The 24644-nt window shown below is 42.6% G+C and overlaps 1 protein-coding gene across 1 annotated transcript in view; it reads right to left on the bottom strand.

Annotated features, from left to right (window-relative positions):
- The window catches only part of atp8a1 (ATPase phospholipid transporting 8A1), a 417286-nt gene that overhangs the window by 163610 nt on the left and 229032 nt on the right, over nt 1-24644 (bottom strand). The window contains exons 19-21 of the mRNA XM_067988311.1: nt 10917-10986; nt 7080-7164; nt 1741-1880 (exon numbers count right to left, since the gene is read on the bottom strand). Of these exons, the coding sequence (XP_067844412.1) occupies nt 1741-1880; nt 7080-7164; nt 10917-10986 (295 nt within the window). The remainder of the gene's footprint in view (nt 1-1740; nt 1881-7079; nt 7165-10916; nt 10987-24644) is intronic.

The following is a 24644-nucleotide window of genomic DNA, read 5'->3' as shown; positions in this document are numbered from 1 at the left end:
GATCAGTGCAGGATCCATACGGACAATTATGCTAAAGCCCATGAAAACCACAGTGAATGAGAAGGTGGTGGGAATGACAGTGATTCTCTCCGTGCCCAAAGTTACAGAAGTAGAGGCTAAAAACGTGAAAGGTTGCGAAAGAGCAAGATATCCTAGTCTCAACTCAAGAACTAGCTTCTCGTAAATTATTTGGTGAGCTGTCAGAGATAGTAGTTCAGGCTGTAGCCTGAATCTTAAAAATTGATCCTCACTAAGATTTCTTACAGTTGGTGAACATTCTGACGTCTTAAAAAGGCAGAAATAACTTTGGATGTTCTCCATGATATTTCTCAATGGGATGCTCTGATGAGCCAAATGGTTGTCCAAAGATAGACATGCAAGTGCTATAGTGAAGAAGGATTGCAACATGGATAAACATCCGGGCAGAAGTGATTGCCTTGTGCTGGTAATTCAGTCCCCAAAACTCAAACTCAGGACCTTCCCAATCTGTGGCTGAATCACCATGTGAATGCAGGCATCATTGAAGTTGACGACACCTAATCAACCACCCAGACTGTTTTAGACAATCTGAAATAGAGTAACCATTTACAACTTTAAAAAAAAAAAAGTTTAACATGCTTTGGTCCTGATTTTTTGGGGACCACAAAGTAATGGGAATAAAATCCCATTATTTTCTGGTCTTACACTCATGAATATGTTGGTAGCCCAGCTATGTGGTCATCTTTTGCACTCTGAAATCATGAAGCAAGCTGATGGATGACTCATGTGAATCACGAGGGGTGCCAGCCCTCAATGTGAAGGGTAGCTCCACCATCAGGCTTCTGACACAAAGGTCCTGAACAAATCTGCAGTCATAGCAACTTTTCCTTCTCCAAGGTCGGGGTTAGCTTTTTCGGTGCCAGCCTCAGGATAAGCCCAAGTAGTTTTTTGCTGGCACATAGAACCTTCCAACAGAGCCTCAACCTAGTCATGGCAGCCAAGCTAGTCAGCAGGCCAGATCATGTTCTTAAGATGAGGACATCCACTGCAGTAGTGAGGCAGTCCACGATCAACAGGAGAGAAGATTCCCTAACAGCTGTGCTATTTGAAGCACAGCAAGGACTTGCGAAGCATCTTAATGGCCTACTGGGAAATGGCTACAGACTCTGAAAAAGTCAACTAGCAAGCAGAATCAAAATCCATGGAAGGAAAGTGTAAATAATATCCTAAAAAGCACTTAGTTCTGCTTCCATGGACTGTAATCATATCCTCCTGGACAGGATTGGATCCAGATCATCTGTGAAGGGAGGGAAAATGACATTTGGTTGGGGGGGGGGGTTGCAGAAAGAGGAGCCGGGCTCTTTTTGTGGATTGACCAAGGGTGGTACTGATAACATTTTTGAAAATGTTCTGCAGGCCAGATTATCCTGCCCTCGTAAGACAAGTTACAGTCAATATAGGGAGTTAATTTAGTTGACAGAATTTGAACAACATTTTTCATGAAAAGATTAAAGCTAGTAAGGTATATTCAAAGCTTGACCTTAGTTGCACAACTCATAACACTGATCATTTACAGTATCAGGTTACTGACAGTACCTCTTATTGTTGCACTGAATGAAATCTGAATGCTTTAGCTATAGTGGCCTATGGCTATAATATAAATACTAGTTGCTTATGGCTCTCTCACCGACTGAAGAATCCTAACACCCTCTACATAATGCGCTTTTGGTTAGAACTCAAAAAAGTGTATGAAATACTTACTTTTTCAATCAGTTCGTAACTCTCTTCAAGCTTGAGTACCCTGTTCTGCAGTGCAGTACAAGCACGTTGGTGCACTTCCAACCAATCTTGGTACATCATTTCTGAAATCTCAGCAACAGCAAAACACAAGGTTCTCAAACCTGAAACAGTAAAAGTTGATGTTACTAAATTTTATATTTTCCTTCAAACACAAACTAAGTGTGTTATAATGTAACAAGATACAGATTGTAAGCATTTACCGTAAACAAGGGCCATCACAGCAAACTATTGCTCAGAAGAGTATAGTAATCGAAGAGTCTACTACAATATCTAAACTTAAAAGGTAGAGGACGGTATTGTAAACTCATTCGTTTCCATAAAGTCATGGGTAATACTTCATAAGTTATAGCCAAAAATTCTCATTTGTTTCCATTAAACCCTTCAGTTTTATTGAAAGGATGAGAAATTTGTTTTTAGCAAAAACACATATGCTATTAACTTGGTTATATTACTAGGCAACAGTCTCTCTTCTTGGTGATACCATTCAATTGGAATACTGCCAATTTATGGTAATGAGCAAGTGATATAAGTAACATTACAGGCCAGTCAACCCTGCCAATAGGCAGAACCAGATGAGAAATCTTAAGTACAGAGATGAAGCCACAGCATGAATGACCCAGACTGTCATCTCACATACCACTAGATGGTGGGGGTAAATTTTGAAACTTTCTTCATACTGCCAGATCAAGGCTGTTTTACCCTTTCCCATCTTAAAGCTGTTTTCACATTGCACAAGATCCACAGTAGTGCTGCCGGTTCCCCAGGAGCAGGGCTCGCACAGCCCACTGCAAGCAGAATGTAAGCTTGCCAGGACTCATTAATACCATCAGCCCAAGAGGTCTTCTTGGCAGCTGGTTTTTAAAAAAAATCCTGGCAGTTTTGCATGTAGTAAGCTGCATGGGATCTGTGATTTGGGAAATGGCTATACTACTGTAGGTCTCACACAGTGTAAAAGTAGCTTTAGTGCCAGACAAGTTCAGACTGACTGATTTTTGGTTAGCCTGTGTGTTTTTGGCCATTTGCAAAATAGCACCAAGTTACAAAACCTCTAAATGGCTTCCAATGTGCTTCAATGCAAAGCCTCAAATTTGAACTTTGAATAGGTACTTGCACATTCAATTTTAGCACACAGTAGCTTTTTGTGGAATAAATGGACAATGATTGGTCCTGGAGTTTGATGCTGTTTGCCTATTAATCTCACTGACATTCATTTGGCAATCTGAATTTTTAAAATAGGAGATTATGCAAATTTCAGAAATTTTGAAGGGGGTTAAAATTTTGGATATGTGCAAATTATTTAGTTTTGTAAAATAAGAAATTCTAAGCCTCATACATTTCCTAAAACACATAAGCTTCAAAATTCTGCATTGTGGTTTGCGCCCGTTACACTGGCTGTTTGGGACTTACAGTTGCACCACTTTAAAGTCTGCAGTAAATTAAGGTGGCAGCAGGTTCTTGGAGGTATAGCAGACAAGAGGTGGGTACTTTCTCTTCCAGCTTTTGTCAAGATGTTAAACTGTATTGATGTTTAACCAAAGGATTCTTTGCTTTCTCAAAACTTCATGATGGCTTACACCTCACTCTCTGGTGGCCCACAAGGATGGCAGAATAATATGAGCCCAGAATTTTACAGATGCAGATCCTTCTTGAGATCAGACAGAGGAGACCGCCTGCCAGGCTCTCAGATCAAGGAAGCCATCCAAAGCAGTAACTGGAGCCATGTGGAGAGATATGGCAGTGGCAGTGAGAGCCAACTTTCTCAGCCCCAGGTCAGATTAGTGCAACAAGAACTTTGATGACCTGCCCAGGACAGCCAAGGTAAAAAAACTGCCACCTTCCCATTTTCACTTTGACATCATTGGATTCCCTTCACTGATGCCATTCACTTCAATGGAACGACCAGTCTTCATTCCTATTGCACCGTGGCTCAACGGATTTACAACTCTTCCACCTGAAACCATTGTTTGGAACTCCAGTCACAAAGCCTCCTTGCATCAGGTCCCATTGTAACACCAACCTCTAAAGTTACAGGGTCCTTCTAACAATTATTCTTCTAATTACATCACTGTCTGCTACCACCTGGGAATTCCTTTCAGATGCCTACCATCACCTATTGATGTTACTAGTGCTCCAAGAAAAGCTACCAAGCCATCCCTGGGGTGAGGTGGATTGACAGACATAAGGAAGCTGATAGCCTGGTCCTCAAAATGTATCACCACCAGCAGCGGAAAGCATCAATGGAACAGGGCTTCCTTAGTGAAGCAAAGTTGCTGAAGGCAGAGCACCTCAAGATCTGCAGATCCTAAAAACTCATTGTGGGGGAGAAATAGTGGGTTGGCCTCATCCTCCTTTGATGCTGCTTATGTCCTTCCCCTCCTCCTGTAAGAATATTGGAAATAGGCTGTGCTCCGTATTTTGAAGAGGGTGTGGCTTATTTTGCTGAATTGTAAACTGTTAAATTTTGACTAGTGACTGACCCTTGTTACCCTTGTGAGGCAAGGCAGCTATGTGGTAAAAGAGGAATAATGACCCAAAGATAGCGGTAAGACCAGAACAATGGCGAGATAGCTAGATGAGTGCAGTCAAACAAACTGGCCACCTTGAAAAACAACTTTGTTAATCTATCAGGGTCTTATGAATATTGTTTCATATACGATGTGAGGTTCCTACCAGGGATGGAGGACATAAAAACTCAATGTCTTTGAGCTCAGCGCAGAGGAATGAGCGAAGTCACCCAGCTGTCAGAAGAACACCTGACTATCAGAAGACTGCCTCACTGTCGGAAAACTCGAAACGGCCATGTGGCCTACTTAATTACAAACTCTGCCCAGGGATCAAACAGGGTAATAGTGTTTGATCTTTGATGTCTAATATTTGATACTTTAACATGTTTGATTTAACTATTAGTAAATGAGACATTGATTGACATTTGGTATCGCATCCGACTCTGTTACAATCCTCCATCAGGATAGCAAACAAAGAAATGCTCACCGAGAAACTTATGCTGCTCAATCATATCCTTGTACTGTGGGTGGAGGACAAAATGGGCTGGCGACCAGAGAGACCCTCATTCTGGCATTTTGAAATACATCCCCAACCACTCCCCACCACACCCCCGAAAAGAATTCTCCAAAGATGCAGACAAACGTGAGAAATGGACAAAATTTTTCAATGCCGTAGGTATCTTTATAAAGTTCACTTCTGATGGTTGGGAAAGCTGCCGAGAAGGCTGTGCCTCAATTCATTGCACATCATTAGATGCATATGTGGTGCACAGCCCAAGAACTCTAACTCCTTAAACCAACTAACGCATCAGCACGTCCGCGGCAGTGAATGGGCAGGCGTAACAACTAGAACTTCCCACTTGGACCAGAAACTTCAGGGGATCGAAACTATGAGGAAACTGGTCCCATCAACATTTATGAGCCCTCAAATTGCTTTGTGTTGCCTTTGCATTCCAAACAGCACTGCAAATGCAGATTTATAGGGCCATAGTGAAAAAGTTTGAATATCAGCTGTTTTACCAATTATTCAGTCTGTAGATGATTATATTCATTAATTATTGTATATATCAGTTAGACTGGGTTTATTTTGTGGTTGTATACAAACACCTTCTCTGATAATCCAATAGCCTTCTGCTTCCAAAAGCAATAATTTGTGTGTTTAAGATTATGCACACCAGTGTTTTAACATGTTGCTGAAATGGATGTCTTGCACACTGATTTTACCATCAATACTTCATTCCAGTAAATTATATTTTATAATTATAAGTTCACATTTTTAGTTTATTTTTATTAAATCCAAAATACTAAATTCAATCTGCTTGGATTTGAAACTGGCAACAGTCCAATTATTTAGTCTGTCTGATGTTACCTTGCATTTTTACTTTTATGAATCTTTCCAACAGTCGCTCAAAGATCAGGGCACAAATTAGCTTTGGTCTTTATGAAGTGGAACACATGGCTGGAATTCAGTTGGTATTGTGGTTTAACCGCACTATGCACAGTTAATTTACAGATTCGTTACATTTTACAGTAGAAACAGGTGCACGGTTTTAGATTTGTGGTTTGTGTGTCTGAAATTGCTTTCAACTACATCAAGACCTTGGTTTTCTGCACATAACAAATGATAGATCATTTGTTTTAATGGGTCACCACTGGCATTACTGTCGAAAAACCTAGGCCTAATGGTGCACTCACACTGTAACTATACTAGGGCCTGATATGGCACCTGGAAAAGAGCAATGAGATGCCCTGGAGGAGACAGCCTGACTCCGCTTTGTTTCAGGTTCAATTCAGGCCCTAACACCCCGAAACCGCTTTGCATAGACAGTAAACTTGTGGCGTGTATACACCGCAAAACTAAAGCTATTAAATACATAATTATAAAGGTAAGAAATTTAGAACAGTGAGGAACTGTAATGATATCTATATTGTCAAAGTAAACAGAACAAAATTACACTACTACCATCCATTGTACATAATGACCAAATAAATTGTGGCCTGGAGTTTCTGCTAGGGACATAAATTGGTAAACTGTGCCCAGAATGCGCTGGAAACTGCGCCGGTTTTGCTGAGATGGAGTTACGCCCAAGTTTCCGCTCAAATTCATTTGCGTAAGCCCGAACATAAAATCTCCCCTGACTCAGCGCAATTGACCAGCATAGTCGATTACTGACCGGAACAGGGCCATCGGGGCCTCAAGATTAATGAAAATATGTTCAAGTAATTGCTGCAGTTGAAGAAGCAGGCCAGTGATTTCAATTGCCTGCTTGTCAAAGGTCTTATGTACCAAGGGCAGATAACTGACTGAATTTGAACTTATTTAAACTGAATTTAAAGTAATTTAATGTAATTGTAGCATCAGTATGAGAAACAGACCTGAGTGAGGCTTCAATTGACTGCTGGTCATGGAAGTTGCAGGTCATTAACTATGGATTAATGTGACCACGGGTGCCAGTGCGCCTGAAATTCTGGGCGCAATGTGACGAACACCCACAAATGGCTGCAATCGGCAGAAAATTGCCATGCCAAACTGGGACCGTGGCCAGTTTTGTGGGTGGGACTGCTTGTACAAATTAACTTTTGAACTAGCATAAAAGATAGCAGAAATTCGAGCGTAAATGGTTATGGGCGTAACTCACATTTTAAATTCTGCGATTATTTTTGAGCTTTTTCAGTCCATTCCACCCAGATTACACTGATTATCCGGGCCGAAACCAAATGGAAACTCCAGGCCACTGTTTAAAAACATTAGGCCTTCATTGAAAAACAATCTGATACACACTGTAAAATACAAACCTTCTGTAGCAAACTGCTCTAAATGCTTCAAAGTAATGTCCTTGTATCTTGAACTCTCAGACAACCGCTCATAAATAACAGTATCCTGCAAAATAAAATCATGTTCTAAAATACAATTTCAACATCACTTAACTTACACATTACAATACTTCAAATTCTATATATGGTCATTATATAATGTCCTACAGGGATGTTGCAGTCCCAACTGCTGGTCTATTACCTGGAACTACTTTAAGTATGGAACTTGACTGCTTGCAGCAGGGACTGTTCCAACCAAGGATGTGGCAATTCTTGTTGAGCTGCTCCTTTGAAAATCCTCAGCTGTACATGCTCACCTTCAGCAGCACTTGGTAGAGAGAGACATGCCCTCCAATGCACTTGCCTTGCGCTGGGGTCCGTTCCCCTGGGGGTGGTCGAGCCGTCCGACGTTAACTGCTGGACTGCCGCTTCCCGCCGACTTCCACGCCATTTTGGTCAGGAAGTCGGCCAGTGGCATGTCAATGAGGCCCGACCATTAAAATCAGCAGAGCCTACTGCTGCCGCTCATGGGCAGGCCAGCCACTCGATAGGCCATGTTCCCGCCTAGAAGTAAAAATCGACTCCTGTATGTGTTCCCAACTGTTACAAGTTTCAGTCTGCCTTAGATATTCTCTCTGGTACTTCGGAACTTGCCACTCCTGAACTGAACTGGATTTTGTATTTTACACATGAGCCTTCACATGAGCTTCTAGAATCTTTGTGAAGACCGAGGGGCACCGGGGTAAGGTGAAGACCGAGGGGCACCGGGGTAAGGTGAAGACCCAGGGGCACCGGGGTAAGGTGAAGACCCAGGGGCACCGGGGTAAGGTGAAGACCCAGGGGCACCGGGGTAAGGTGAAGACCCAGGGGCACCGGGGTAAGGTGAAGACCCAGGGGCACCGGGGGTAAGGTGAAGACCCAGGGGCACCGGGGTAAGGTGAAGACCCAGGGGCACCGGGGTAAGGTGAAGACCCAGGGGCACCGGGGTAAGGTGAAGACCCAGGGGCACCGGGGTAAGGTGAAGACCCAGGGGTAAGGTGAAGACCCAGGGGCACCGGGGTAAGGCGAAGACCCAGAGGCACCGGGGTAAGGTGAAGACCCAGGGGCACCGGGGTAAGGTGCAGACCCAGGGGTAAGGTGAAGACCCAGGGGTAAGGTGAAGACCCAGGGGTAAGGTGAAGACCCAGGGGTAAGGTGAAGACCCAGGGGTAAGGTGAAGACCCAGGGGTAAGGTGAAGACCCAGGGGCACCGGGGTAAGGTGAAGACCCAGGGGCACCGGGGTAAGGTGAAGACCCAGGGGCACCGGGGTAAGGTGAAGACCCAGGGGCACCGGGGTAAGGTGAAGACCGAGGGGCACCGGGGTAAGGTGAAGACCCAGGGGCACCGGGGTAAGGTGAAGACCCAGGGGCACCGGGGTAAGGTGAAGACCCAGGGGCACCGGGGTAAGGTGAAGACCCAGGGGCACCGGGGTAAGGTGAAGACCCAGGGGCACCGGGGTAAGGTGAAGACCCAGGGGCACCGGGGTAAGGTGAAGACCCAGGGGCACCGGGGTAAGGTGAAGACCCAGGGGCACCGGGGTAAGGTGAAGACCCAGGGGCACCGGGGTAAGGTGAAGACCCAGGGGCACCGGGGTAAGGTGAAGACCGAGGGGCACCGGGGTAAGGTGAAGACCCAGAGGCACCGGGGTAAGGTGAAGACCCAGGGGCACCGGGGTAAGGTGAAGACCGAGGGGCACCCGAGTAAGGTGAAGACCCAGGGGCACCGGGGTAAGGTGAAGACCCAGAGGCACCGGGGTAAGGTGAAGACCCAGGGGCACCGGGGTAAGGTGAAGACCGAGGGGCACCGGAGTAAGGTGAAGACCCAGGGGCACCGGGGTAAGGTGAAGACCCAGGGGCACCGGGGTAAGGTGAAGACCCAGGGGCACCGGGGTAAGGTGAAGACCCAGGGGCACCGGGGTAAGGTGAAGACCCAGGGGTAAGGTGAAGACCCAGGGGTAAGGTGAAGACCCAGGGGCACCGGGGTAAGGTGAAGACCCAGGGGTAAGGTGAAGACCCAGGGGTAAGGTGAAGACCCAGGGGTAAGGTGAAGACCCAGGGGCACCGGGGTAAGGTGAAGACCCAGGGGCACCGGGGTAAGGTGAAGACCCAGGGGCACCGGGGTAAGGTGAAGACCCAGGGGCACCGGGGTAAGGTGAAGACCCAGGGGCACCGGGGTAAGGTGAAGACCCAGGGGCACCGGGGTAAGGTGAAGACCCAGGGGTAAGGTGAAGACCCAGGGGCACCGGGGTAAGGTGAAGACCCAGGGGTAAGGTGAAGACCCAGGGGCACCGGGGTAAGGTGAAGACCCAGGGGCACCGGGGTAAGGTGAAGACCCAGGGGCACCGGGGTAAGGTGAAGACCCAGGGGCACCGGGGTAAGGTGAAGACCCAGGGGCACCGGGGTAAGGTGAAGACCGAGGGGCACCGGGGTAAGGTGAAGACCCAGGGGCACCGGGGTAAGGTGAAGACCCAGGGGCACCGAGGTAAGGTGAAGACCCAGGGGCACCGGGGTAAGGTGAAGACCCAGAGGCACCGGGGTAAGGTGAAGACCCAGAGGCACCGGGGTAAGGTGAAGACCCAGGGGCACCGGGGTAAGGTGAAGACCCAGGGGCACCGGGGTAAGGTGAAGACCCAGGGGCACCGGGGTAAGGTGAAGACCCAGGGGCACCGGGGTAAGGTGAAGACCCAGGGGCACCGGGGTAAGGTGAAGACCCAGGGGCACCGGGGTAAGGTGAAGACCCAGGGGCACCGGGGTAAGGTGAAGACCCAGGGGCACCGGGGTAAGGTGAAGACCCAGGGGCACCGGGGTAAGGTGAAGACCCAGGGGCACCGGGGGTAAGGTGAAGACCGAGGGGCACCGGGGGTAAGGTGAAGACCCAGGGGCACCGGGGTAAGGTGAAGACCCAGGGATAAGGTGAAGACCCAGGGGCACCGGGGTAAGGTGAAGACCCAGGGGTAAGGTGAAGACCCAGGGGTAAGGTGAAGACCCAGGGGTAAGGTGAAGACCCAGGGGTAAGGTGAAGACCCAGGGGTAAGGTGAAGACCCAGGGGTAAGGTGAAGATAGATACAGATTGTTGAGCTGCATTATTTCCCAGACAGCAACAAAAAAAGTTAAAATTACTTTAAAAATAAATCAGAAATAGTGACAATGATATTAATAATTACTTGGATGGTCATTTAAAAAAATTAATGAAGAGGTGGGATTCATTGCAGATGTGCTTTTCTTCATGCATCAAAAGATATTACAAAGAAATACTGACACCGAATTGGTGTAATTGAAGACTATTTACTTATTGGGAAGGTGGTCATGGAGAAAATTACTTTGTAAAAGAGCAGTGGAAGAAATAAAATACATTTACTGAAATATAGTAACAAAAATCTGAATGATAAGTTTATCCATTATTGACAAAATATCTTATTCATACCAAAAATAAGACTTTAAAAGGTCATGAAGTGGTGAAAAATTTGCAAATACTTTATATCGATTGGATACAAGTATACTGGTACATGTTTATACTCTGCAGTTTGCTCCATAGAATGAAAAATAGACAAGGAATTTTCTATATTTAATATCTGTACAGTATATTCAGCCTTGTTTTACCAAAAAAATGCAGTCAATGACTTTTGACTTATGTGATTATATTCCACTTAAGATCTACAGACAGGAAAGGGGGAGTGGAGGATAAGGTGAAGACACTGGGTACGATCCAAGTTTAGCAAAATCCAAGTTCATGAAAACAGCATTAAATAATAACTAAGATTAGTGGAAGAAAGTCTTACCGCTCCTTTACAGTAAAGTCGCAGCTTTCCTGATGGCATACGGACAATCACAGACATCCGTTTTCTATTGCTGTAAGAAAATAGACCATGATGAGATTTTCCCTTATATAGACTTCAAAACCATTGTCATAACTTCAATTTAAAAAAATGGAGTTGTTAATTATTTATGACTGAGCAAATCTTAAGTGTTAGAGCACTTGCACATAATTAACAGCTTACATCTATTAACGTCTATTGCTGGACGAAAAAGAAATTATTAATAATTAGGGGACAATTTATTCTGGTGAGCTTTAACGGGGTTGGTTGAACATCTAGGAATGTGACTGGCATTGGAGCGACCAAGAAACTTGGCTTCACCTACTACGGTTGTTGAACGGTAATTAGTAGCTCTCTCAATGTTCAGTGAGCTTATCCAGTGAATGGCTGAGCCGTAACATTCTCAGGTTCAATGTGCAGTTTATGTTGAGTTGTTGAACTGGAGCGGAAACAGGGGCACTACAAGTGGCCTCAGCACTTCTGCATTAAGGAGGGGCAAATTGGACTGCTTCTTATTCCTGACTGGTGTTGTAAGACTCCTTTACAAGCATCAGGTGAGAACAGGATCAGAAATAAAAACAGAAAATGCTGGAAAAACCCAGCAAGTCAGGCAATATCTGTGGAGAAAGAAACAGAGTTGACGTTTCAGGTTGTTGAACCTTCGACAGAACAGGATTAGGCTTGGCTCTAATGCTCCCCTCCCAGTTGAACAGCCTGCTATGTCTCATTGTCAAGGCTCTCACATGAAGAATGGTCAGGTGTAAGGTACTGGAATTCCTGGGGCCTGTAGAACTGTACACAAGGCACTTTATAGCCTTAATATAAAGTTTTAACAACTTTACAACTTATCCACTGCTCGGACATTCTGTAACCATTTACACCTCCTCTGGACCCATCTTTGTTTCTGTACTTGACCCATTATCACCTCCTTTTCCTTTGCACCATCAGCCCTTTTGTTATTTAATCACTCCTGTCCTCCACCGACCTTTCCCTTTTGTTCTTTCCCTGCCTCTGCTCTTGCTTAAAAAGCTGTCCATCTCTTGACATTTTCCAGTTCTGAGGAATGGTCATTGACCTGAAACATTAATTCTCTTTCTCTTTCTCCACAGGTGCTGTCTGACCTGCTTAGTGCTTCCAGTAACTTAATGTTTTTATTACCAATAAACCATCAATGTTTTCAGGAGGGGCAGAACAAAAACGATCGTAAGACAATAGGCAAAAAGGTTTCTACACAAAATTTTACATTTTTATAACTACTTCCACCTTGCATGTTAGGAGAGACTATCCTTTTGTCTTGTTCTGGACCCCGAAACGTTTGTTGTTGTCTGAATAGAAAATATGGTCAGATTAAAGTGAATCATAGAAACTTTATGGCACAGAAGGAGGCCATTCGGCCCATTGTGTCTGCGCCGGCCAAAAAAGTGCTACTGAAATTACTTTTTTGGGAGATTTAGATTATCAGAAATCATATCAAATTTGATCCAGACAGTAATTTGATTTTATTAAAGTTCACATTAATTGGAAACATTTTAACTTTTTTAAAAAGAAGCTTGTTCCTAAAAGGTTGATGGTGTTTGAGGGTAAATAATCATTGTTTAGTGAGTCATCTCAGCTGAGCAATGACTGTTCTTCCGCAAACACCATTAATTTTTAAAGTGTTAAATTTTATGCATGTTACCATAGTAGCTGAATAGTAAAAACATATTTAAATTCATTCTTAAATGTTTTTTCCCCATTATAACATAGCATATAATATTTAGCCCTGAGTGAGTTAAATCCTTAGATTGAATTCTCAGTTGAAGCCTAACATAATTTACTCAGCAAGTCAGGCAGCATCTGTGGGGAAAGAAACAAGAGTTAACATTTCAGGTCGATAACCCTCTTGGAGTCCTGATGAAAGCTTCGACCTGTTAACTCTGTTTCTTTCTCCACAAATGCTGTCTGACTTGCTGAGTATTTCCAGCATTTTCTGTTTTTATTTCAGATTTCCAGCATCCGCAGTATTTTGCTTTTGATTTGGTCTAAAAGAATTTACTTCCTGCTGCTGACTCAAAGAAGCCTAAATCATTTTCTTCCAAGCTCCGAACGGAAGCAAGTGTTGTACCATGGGCAGAAATTGGAAAGAATTATTGCAGTATCTGCCACCCACACAGAAGTGATTTACTGCCCGCTACGTGCTTTTCTAGTTTCAGTCTTGTACCAAAAAAAAGTTGCATTTTCAAAAATTCTGATACGCTTTAGAATATACTTAACCTTGCACCTTCCTACAGCTTTTAATTTGATTTATTTTGAGTCCTTAAATTGTAGCAATATTGTTGAACACTACCAACAGATTCCTCAGTCGAGTTAATGTAGCTGCTGCAAAATGCAAATATGCTTGATGTGGTAAACTATTTTCTGGCTGAAGGATCCTCTCTCAAAAAATATAAAAGCACCCACATTTCCCCTCATTAAAGTTTGCATGAAATACAAATCCCACCATAGATGGATTCTGTATACTCAATGCAAAATGAACAGGCTGAAAACAAGACTAATGCATATGCAGTATACCCATGTCATTCAGGGTTTTTAAACCTCCAGGTGGCTATATGGGCAAGTTTTCCTGGTGCATTTTTATCCCTTTTCTTCCTCCACTAGGTTTGGCACCTTCAGCAGAGCAGTTGTATGGTCTGCTCCCAAGTTGGTGCTAATAGCCCTTGCATGGAGTTGGGTCATGAAGGGATTTGCAAATGAGATATATTATATATATTAATGACATGGACTTGGGTATACAGGGCACAATTTCAAAATTTGCAGATGACACAAAACATGGAAGTGTAATAAACAGTGAGGAGGATAGTGATAGACTTCAAGACAGATAGACAAACAGGCTGGTGGAATGGGCGGACACATGGCAGATGAAATTTACCGCAGAGAAGTGCGAAGTGATACATTTTGGCAGGAAGAACGAGGAGAGGCAATATAAACTAAATGGTACAATTCTAAAGGGGGTGCAGGAACAGAGTGACCTAGAGGTATATATACATTTAAGAAATAGAATCATAGAAAAGTTACAGCATGGAAGGAGGCCATTCAGCCCACGCCTGCTCTATGCAAGAGCAATCCAGCTAGTACAACTCCCCCGCCCTTTTCCTGTAGCCCTGCAAATATTTTCCTTGCAAGTATTTATCCAGTTCCCTTTTGAAGGCCATGATTGAATCTGCATCCACCATCCCCTCTGGCAGTGCATTTCAGATCCTAACCACTCGCTATGTACAAAAGTTTTTCCTCATGTCACCTTTGGTTCTTTTGCCAATCACCTTAAATCTATGTTCTCTGGTTCTTGACCCTTCCGCCAATGGGAACAGTTCCTCTCTATCTACTCTGTCTAGATACTTGATTTTGAATACCTCTATCAAATCTCCTCGCAACTAATCAAACCTTCTCTCAACCCAAATAGGAGCCGGAGTATGCCATACGGCCCCTCGAACCTGCTCCGCCGTTCAGTAAGATCATGGCTGATCTTCGTCCTCAACTCCACTTTCCCGCCCAATCCCCAAATCCCATGATTTCCTTAGAGTCCAAAAATCTATCAATCTCAGTCTTGAATATACTCAACGGCTGAGCATCCACAGCCCTCTGGAGTAAAGAATTCCAAAGATTCACAATGCTCTGAGTGATGAAATTTCTCCTCAGCTAAGGACTAAATGTCCAACCCTTTATCCTGAGACTATGCCCCCAAGTTCTAGACTCTCTAGCCAGGGAAAACAACCTCTCAGCATCTACCCGTCAAGCCCTCTTAGCATCTTATATGTTTCAATGAGATCATGTCTCATTCTTCTAAACTCCAGAGAGTATAGGCCCGTTCTACTCAATCTCTCCTCATAGGACAACCCTCTCATCCCAGGAATCAATCAAGTGAATCTTCATTGCACCCCCTCTGAGGCAAGTATATCCTTCCTTAGGTAAGGGGACCAAAACTGTAAACAGTACTCCAGGTGAGGTCTCACCAAAGCCCTGTACAATTGCAGCAAGACTTCCTTACTCTTATACTCCAACCCCCTTACAATAAAGGCCAACATACCATTTGCCTTCCTAATTGTTTGTAATTGTAGTAGTATAATAACTGTGTGTTTCGTGTACAAGGACGCCCAAATCCCTCTGAATGCCACTATTTAATAGTTTCTCACCATTTAAAAAATATTCCATTTTCCTACCAAAGTGAATAACTTCACATTTCCCCACATTATACTCCATCTGCCACCTTCTTGCCCAATCACTTAACCTATCTATATCCCTTTGCAGACTCTTTGTGTCCTCCTCACAGCTTACTTTCCCACTTAGCTTTGTATCGTCAGCAAACCTGGATACATTAATATAGATTGTAAATAGCTGAGGCCCAAGCACTGATCCCTGCGGCATTCACTGGTTACAACCGGCCAGCCCAAAAACGATCCGTTTATTCCTACTCTCTGTTTTCTGTCCATTAACCAATCCTCAATCCAGGATAATATATTATCGCCAATCCTATGAGCCTTAATCTTGTAAAACAACCTCTTATGTGGCACTTTACTGAATGCCTTTTGAAAATCCAAACATACTACATCCACTGGTTCCCCTTATCTACCCTGCTAGTTACACCCTCAAAAAACGAATAGATTTATCAAGCACCATTTCCCTTTCATTAAACCGTGTTGACTCTGCCTAATCATATGATTTTTGAAAGTGGCAGGACAGGTTCTGAAAGCAGTTAGAAAAGCATACAGGACCCTGGGGTTTATAAACAGAGGCAGAGAGTACAAAAGCAAGGAAGTTATGTTGAACCTTTATAAAACACTGGTTCAGCCACAGCTGGAGTATTGCGTCCAATTCTGGGCACCGCACTTTAGGAAGGATGTGAAAGCCTTTGAGAGGGTGCAGGAAAGATTTACTAGAATGGTTCCAGGGATGAGGGACTTCAGATATGTGGACAGACTGGAGAAGCTGGGATTGTTCTCTTTAGGGTAAAGAAGGTTAAGAGGAGATTTGATAGAAGTGTTCAAAATCATGAAGGGTTTAGATAAAGTAAATAACGAGAAACCGTTCCCATTGGCAAAAGGGTCAAGAACCAGAGAACACAGATTTAAGGTATTTGGCAAAAGAACCAAAGACAACATGAGGAAAACTTTTTTACGCAGTGAGTAGTTATGATCTGGAATACCCTGCCTGAAAAGGTGGTGGAAGCAGATTCAATCGTGGCTTTCAAAAAGGAATTGGATAAATACTTGAAGGGAAAAAAATCTTCAGGACTACGGGAAAAGAGCAGGGGAATGGGACTAACTGGATTGCTCTTACAAAGAACCGGCACGGGCTCGATGGGCCGAATCTCCTTCTGTGCTGTAACTGTTCTATAACAAGGATTTTGATGTCAATATATTGGAGGACACAGAGCCAGTGGAGGTCGGTGAGCTCAAAGGTGATGTAAGACTTTGTACAAAAGTTCTGGAACCTAAAAGAGAGAGATTTAAATGTATAATGTATTTTCTCTTTCAAATCAATTAATTAACATGTATAATTTGAATTTTTAAAATTAATTCTTAGGAATTTATTGCCCATCTCTAACGGCCCTAAGAAAGTGGTGGAAGGCCATCTTCTTGAACTGGTGCATACCATCTATTCTTTGTAGCGGTTTGATAGGCTACCTCAAAGAGCAGTTAAGGGTCAACCATGGTGTGGGACTGGAGTCACATCTCAGCGAGACCAGGTGAGGACGGTTGGTTTCCTTCCCTCAAGGATATTATTGAGCTAGTTGAGTTTTTATGACAATCTGACAGCTTCATGGTCACCTTTACTGAGCTTTTTATTTCCATACTTTTAAAACTGAATTCAAATTTTCAAACTGCCATGATTGAATTCACGACTGGATTACTAGTCCAGTAACATAACCAATACACTAACTGGAATGATGAATAAAGAGAAGATACATTATCTTATGAGTGCAGTAATGCTAAGAAGTGAGATGTTAAAAAATATATACATGGTTAAGTCAGGAATGTAATTATCATTTTGAACAAAAGCTAACTTTGGTTACTGGCCATTAACAGTGTTTTCTCCACAAATGTACAAAAATAATTATGCAGATGTTTAAATTTATAGACCTCGGTCTCAGTGCGCACTACTAAAAATGACTAATGCTGCTTCAGACTTCAAGGTTTGGTATATTCATTCTTACAAATCAATTGGTTGGTAGTTTCCAGGAATCAGATTATAGCAACATTTTGCAGTAGCCAAGCTTGGCTAGCAACAGTTTTAAAGATTGGCAATATTGTCATTTGATTATTGGTGCATTTAAACACTATTTACTCAAGTATGTTGGAGTGATGCTTAAAAGATGGTTGCTCTTAGATGAGAAAAATAGATCAGCTGCTAGATAAAAACTATTTTGAGGGAAAGTGCGAAATAGCCATGATGCTAATCTAGATGTAGTCTATAAATACACTAAAAATCTGCCAAGAAGAATCAACACTCCCCTAGCTAAAAAGGGTCAAATTAGATTTAATTTCTCTTGCAAATGAAAAACAGTGTGGAAGATTCCCCAGGGGAACTTTTGTACCAGTGTGTGATTTTCATCCTTATATCATTAGGAGGTTGGCATTGGATAAAAAGTGTAAGTGAGTTAGCCAAAATTGAGATGGGTCAATGCTTAATACTCAGCATGTGGTTATCCTCTCCTGAACAAACAACATTGCTTTCATTTATAAAGGCTCTCTGCTGCTGTCATCATTATATGTTATACCAATCAGCTGCCTCATCTAATTTAATCAGGGTGTACATAACTGCCATGCACAGGCAGCTACTTGGAACCATTGGTGAGAAACAGCGCCTGCAGGCTATCCCATTTTTGAGGATGTGGATGCCTTTGACGAATCAACTACCTCTCATGCACTCCGGTGACATATTATACAATGTTTATGGCTCCCTCACTAATAAAGAACCACTGTAAAACATCTTTAAATACACTTCAATATGTGTTCCAAAGATGGCCTTGTAATGGGCAATATTAAAAATAATTTTTCAAACCAGACTCTTGCTGCATTGGGACAGGAGACCATCAATAATGTAAATTGTTTTCCTTCAAGTATTAAGATTTTAAATCTGGCAAATTACAGAAGGAATAGCTACTTATTTTCTGTATGTTCTCTCACTTAACTCATTTTTTGTGATATAGCTCTATATCAAAGATATGGTGGAGAATTGGGAAGATAATTTTGAGTTTGGCTACAGTATTACCCCACTTAATGTTTGTATCCAAAAAAAAATCCCTGGATGTTTCTATAGCCTCAGTTTAAAATTTATTCAAAAGCCTCATTTCTTATGCTCTCTGTTGCATGCAATACATTTTAATAATTAAAATATTATTTTGCCACTAATTTACAGTTTGAAAATTGTCATCTTAAAATTAGTTTTAAGGTGGGAGAAGACAAAGCAAATTTACTTTTGTGTTTTAATACAGTAAAAAAATAAAAAATGTGTTTACTAAAAGTAATAAAACCTAAATGTATCATCCCCTTTGCTACATCTAGTAGACAGAATTATATGCATTACACCTGGAATAAGTTAAATTGGAAAATAGGTAATTAAATGGTGCTCAGTTTTCGAATACCAATATGTTGCACACATTCAGCAGTTTAGAGCTAAGGTTATATTGGAACTTTTCTGAATACAAAGAATGGTTTTCTAAGCACAAAGTATAGTTCTGAGTTTAATCTGTTATATTTGCATACTGGTGGAAGTGGTAATTTACTTGTAACATTATCTTGGATTAAAGTATAAATTAATAAACTGTTCTGAGAATTTGCATTGTTTTAAATTTCTTGTTTCCAAGAATTTGGTGGGAGAACTTAGACGCAGTTGGTGGCAGTTAGGAACCTTTCTATTCAATGACTGGAGTCACTGTGGCAATGCTGAGGAGTAATAGAATATAGGAAAATCCATCTGAAATAAGATTTTATCCATATAGCAAAAGCTTGTTATCCTATTCATTGTATTGCAACCTTTTTTGTTTCTCTAGATGTTACTATGGTCCCTGCTCTTATCTTGTTCTTTGTAATCTCCAAATATGCCAGTTTAGATATTCTTCCTCCTTTCTACATCCTCACTGTTAAAATTAAGACTCACTGCACATTCTCCCATTCCAAGTCATTCTTTCCAAAGACCTCAAAAAGGGGAGCTTCTTGCTTTCCTGCCTTTCCTTCTTCCTACAATCTAGTTTTTAAAACTCTATTTCTTTAAAACTCAATTGTGATGTCACCGAATCATGGCTTCCTGATTGAAATGAGTAAAAGTGAGGCTGGGTTCAAAGTTGGTAATGTCCTGCACTATGACCGTTCACCTTGGTTTCTCGACTTAAAAAATAGCTGAACTGAAACCAAACACAAAAGTATCAATTTTGAAAGTCACTTCCTCAATATCAGAAAATGTAAATGACTATCAAAGCCTCAGGCTGGTTGTTTTGAGAGATACATTTATAAACATGAGATATTCGTTGCGCTGGTGAAGGAAAATTAAATCAAAAAAGGTTAAAAAAAATCCAAACACCAGACAAAATATTCACTCAACTGAAGCTCAAAAGGAATGTGGGAAAAGTTAATGTGGGAACAGCTGGGAAGGAGTATACATAGCAACAGCAGAATGCACGGCATGTAACAGGAGCAGTTACATAAATCTCCATTTTCATGACGACAGGGATGGAAGTAGTGTATTCATTACGAAGAGTAATAATGTACAGAACATATGTACTGCAATTTACAAAATGGCAAAACACATCTGGGCTATAAATCATTGTTTTTCATTTTAAAGCAGCAGTTTAAGGATTTTTTTAAAAAACTGGTGCTCAAGCTAACCATGTGTATGAAATGATTCCAACTAATTCAGCCAGAAATGTATTAAGTTTTGTTTTATGGGGTGGAAGGAGTACAGGTGGTCAGAGTCAGAGGACTGCAGAGTGCGACAGTGAAGGACTAGAGCAAGGCCAAACCATGGAGGAATGTGTCATTGAGGATAAGAATTTTGAATTTGGTGTATTAAGGAGAAGGGAGTCAATGGAGGTCAGTGGGGACAGCGATGATTGGAAGACTTAGTACAAGATAGGATGCTGGTGGTGGAATTTTGGATGAGTTGAAGTTTGTGAAGGGTGAAATTCGAGGGGCTGGCGAGGAGGGCATTGGAGAAGTTGAGTTCTGCGGTAATAAATACACAAATAGGGTTTCAGTGGGAGGAGGCCAATTTTGTGAAGGTGAGAATATGCTTAGTTAGAACAAAATAAGAGTTTCAAACTTGGCTCACAGTTGCACAGAACACTGAACTTGCACACTGCTTTACTTCTTTTTTTTGAGTCTTGAGCCTGTTCAGTTCAAATGTTTGTAGGACAAAATGTTTCCGAACTAGGTAAAATGAATGAAATGCAACAGAGCAGAAATGGATTCCATTGCAGAATTTGTTCTAGAGTCCAGATCAAGACCTGCAGAGGAGGAATATTTTAATTTTAGTAAACTTCAATGAATGGCTAAATATTCCTTTTTCAAAAATTGTTGTTCTTCCACATATGCAAGGTAGTTCCTCTTTCACATTCTGGGGTAGTTCTCCCAGAATACTGGACTTTAGGAATGAGGACGTATTTGATTGGAAAGTTAGAACTACTCTGTTAAACCATAGGTTCCCCATTTGTGGTTAGGTACGAACATTCCAGTTTAATAAATGTTACGAGGTTCGCTGCACAGGTTTGCTTTTGAAGGGCTTTTCTGAAGTTGACACACTTTCATGTTAATTTCACCTCTTCTTCCCCAATTGGTTGCTGTGCATCACATGCCATCCCAGCTAACTGAGCCGGTGGAACACCTTTTTCCAAGGCTTCCCAATGCTACTCCAAAACAGACTGCTAGGTAGTATGTAACAGCAATACAGAGTGACTCACCCTTGGATTTTCTCTCCTTCCTTGCGAGGATGCAACAGTCATACACCGAGTACTTATCCCACAATGATATGGGTAAAATTGGTAAACATCAGAAATGGAAAAATTCTGGGTGCAAACCTAAGTCCCAAGGTCCCACCGCAGAGACTTCCTGCTTCACGTTAGTTACAGAACTATGCACTCAGACAGCTAGGTTTTTATATCTCAGTTTAGCAAATAAATGTAGCTAAAGCAGCAACCTTCAATGATGACACGGATAAAATGCCTCGTCAGCAGCTGATCCATAGAAATGCTGTCCTGATGAGTACTCACTTGCAACATGATTACCTTCTTCATGTAAGACTACATAAGAAAGTACCTTGAGTTCAATGTTCAATTCTATGTTCAATGGGATCTTCCTCCTAGTTTTGGCCCTAGATATGGAACTTTCAATTTATTATTGTATGCAGCCTCAGTAGTATGATTTCTGGATGGGACAATGATTTCAATCTCCATAATGTTGTTTTCCTAAACAATGAGCTGTAAAATAAATAGTGCAGTGCGGCTACCTTCTAACTATTGCTGGAAATATTTACTATCTGGGAAGGTTAGAGGCTTAAACTGCAGGCCTGGAAACCAAGCCATGGTAAAAACATGGTGCTCCTAGTTCCTGGGATTTGAGGAAAAGTTATATAGTGGTATGACATTATGTGGGGGAGGGGGTGAAGAGAAAGGGGGGGTGCTATTTGCTGTTTATTATAGCTAGAAGGCATTCTAAGTCTTTGTTCAGGGGCAATAATTTTATGTACTGGTATTATTGGAGTGGGTGCCTAATTTAGTGCACACTCCTATTACATCTTTCCAATGCATGTTAGTGTATTTTTTTCAGCATGTTACAGCACCTTCCTTATAAAGTGAAGGGCAAGGCTGGTAGAAGTAGGGAACCTTGGATGACTCGGGCGATTGTGGCCCTAGTCAAAAAGAAGAAGGAGGCATATGACATGCATAGACAGCTGGGATCAAGTGGATCCCTTGAAGAGTATAGAGATTGCCGGAGTAGAGTTAAGAGAGAAATCAGGAGGGCAAAAAGGGGACATGAGATTGCTTTGGCAGATAAGGCAAAGGAGAATCCAAAGAGCTTCTACAAATACATAAAGGGCAAAAGAGTAACTAGGGAGAGAGTAGGGCCTCTTAAGGATCAACAAGGTCATCTATGTGCGGAACCACAAGAGATGGGTGAGATCCTGAATGAATATTTCACATCGGTATTTACGGTTGAGAAAGGCATGATGTTAGGGAACTTGGGGAAATAAATAGTGATGTCTTGAGGAATGTACATATTACAGAGAGGGAGGTGCTGGAAGTCTTAACGCGCATCAAGGTAGATAAATCTCCGGGTCCTGATGAAATGTATCCCAGGACGTTATGGGAGGTTAGGGAGGAAATTGCAGGTCCCCTAGCAGAGATATTTGAATCATCGACAGCTACAGGTGAGGTGCCTGAAAATTGGAGGGTAGCAAATGTTGTGCCTTTGTTGAAGAAGGGCGGCAGGGAAAAGCCTGGGAACTACAGACCGGTGAGCCTGACATCTGTAGTGCGTAAGTTGTTTGAGGGTATTCTGAGAGACAGGGTCTACAGGCATTTGGAGAGGCAGGGACTGATTAGGAACAGTCAGCATGGTTTTGTGAGAGGAAAATCATGTCTCACGAATTTGATTGAGTTTTTTGAAGGGGAAACCAAGAAGATAGATGAGGGCTGTGCAGTAGACATGGTCTACATGGACTTTAGCAAAGCCTTTGACAAGGTACCGCATGGTAGGTTGTTACATAAGGTTAAATCTCACGGGATCCAAGGTGAGGTAGCCAATTGGATACAAAATTGGATTGACGACAGAAGACAGAGGGTGGTTGTAGAGGGTTGTTTTTCAAACTGGAGGCCTGTGACCAGCGGTGTGCCTCAGGGATCGGTGCTGGGTCCGCTGTTATTTGTTATTTATATTAATGATTTGGATGAGAATTTAGGAGGCATGGTTAGTAAGTTTGCAGATGACACCAAGATTGGTGGCATTGTGGACAGTGAGGAAGGTTATCTAGGATTGCAACGGGATCTTGATAAATTGGGCCAGTGGGCCGATGAATGGCAGACGGAGTTTAATTTAGATAAATGTGAGGTGATGCATTTTGGTAGATCGAATCGGGCCGGGACCTACTCCGTTTATGGTAGGGCGTTGGGGAGAGTTATAGAACAAAGAGATCTACGAGTACAGGTTCACAGCTCCTTGAAAGTGGAGTCACAGGTGGATAGGGTGGTGAAGAAGGCATTCAGCATGCTTGGTTTCATTGGTCAGAACATTGAATACAGGAGTTGGGATGTCTTGTTGAAGTTGTACAAGACATTAGTAAGGCCACACTTGGAATACTGTGTACAGTTCTGGTCACCCTGTTATAGAAAGGATATTATTAAACTAGAAAGAGTGCAGAAAAGATTGACTAGGGTGCTACCGGGACTTGATGGTTTGACTTATAGGGAGAGGTTGGATAGACTGAGACTTTTTTCCCTGGAGAGTTGGAGGTTTAGGGGTGATCTTATAGAAGTCTATAAAATAATGAGGGGCATAGATAAGGTAGATAGTCAAAATCTTTTCCCAAAGGTAGGGGAGTCCATAACGAGGGGACATAGATTTAAGGTGAGAGGGGAGAGATACAAAAGGGTCCAGAGGGGCAATTTTTTCACTCAAAGGGTGATGAGTGTATGGAACGAGCTGCCAGAGGCAGTAGTAGAGGTGGGTACAATTTTGTCTTTTAAAAAGCATTTGGACAGTTACATGGGTAAGATGGGTATAGAGGGATATGGGCCAAGTGCAGGCAATTGGGACTAGCTTAGTGGTATAAACTGGGCGACATGGACATGTTGGGCCGAAGGGCCTGTTTCCATGTTGTAAACCTCTATGATTCTAAGAGGAACTGTGCAAATTTACTCATGATTTACATAATTCACGTCATGTTAATTTCTCCTATTTAAAGTTGGTAGAGTTTAAGCAGCAGATACTGTGAACTCAGCGACTCAGCAGCAAATCTCTACTTGCTAAGCATTTTGGAGGAGGAACAGGAAAAGCAGAAGGCCATGGCCAGGAAATTCAAGGGTAGAGGAGACAGGCATTCAGATTCATTACTATCCAATGGAACATCAGTACTGCAAACATGCCATGTACCAGCACCTCAACAAGGAACAGTGCAGTACGTAGTCCAGGGATGTGCTTTCAGACTTGTGTCAGCTCCTGGAACCAGAACTGCAAACAAGGAGCAACATCCAGATGCCACTCAGTGGAAGCTAAAGTGGGTGAAATTGGTCTTTGCTAGTTGGTGAAACACACTTGTAGCGAATCGGCAGCTCACTTTACATGGCCCCCGATTTTCTTTTACACAGATTTTTACCCACCAAGTTTTCGGAGGACCAGGCCACAACTGGGAGTCTCCACCTCCAGCCCTGTCCCCAACTCATCAATGGCCTTGTTTTGGGGCAAAGCCTCTGTCCCCAAACAAGACCATTGGAAATGCCCCTGCTAGGTCTGGTGTATCAGGATCCTAGCTTATTTTGTGGCCCTTCCACCATAGTTGCAGCAGGAGTGCGCCAGAGAATTTTTGGCCCTACGCTATTTATCTTAGAAGACCAAGGATGGGATTTATAAGGCATTGACAATCATTATGAGGAGCCACTAGACATTGGGGAGGTACCAGATTAGAAACAGGCCAATGTGGTGCCCGTATTCAAAAAGGATGACAAAA

Source organism: Heptranchias perlo, chromosome 1 (assembly GCF_035084215.1).
Source record: "Heptranchias perlo isolate sHepPer1 chromosome 1, sHepPer1.hap1, whole genome shotgun sequence".
Taxonomy (NCBI): Eukaryota; Metazoa; Chordata; class Chondrichthyes; order Hexanchiformes; family Hexanchidae; genus Heptranchias; species Heptranchias perlo.
The sequence above is the reverse complement of the archived record's forward strand: the minus strand, read 5'-3'. Positions and strand labels throughout refer to the sequence as shown.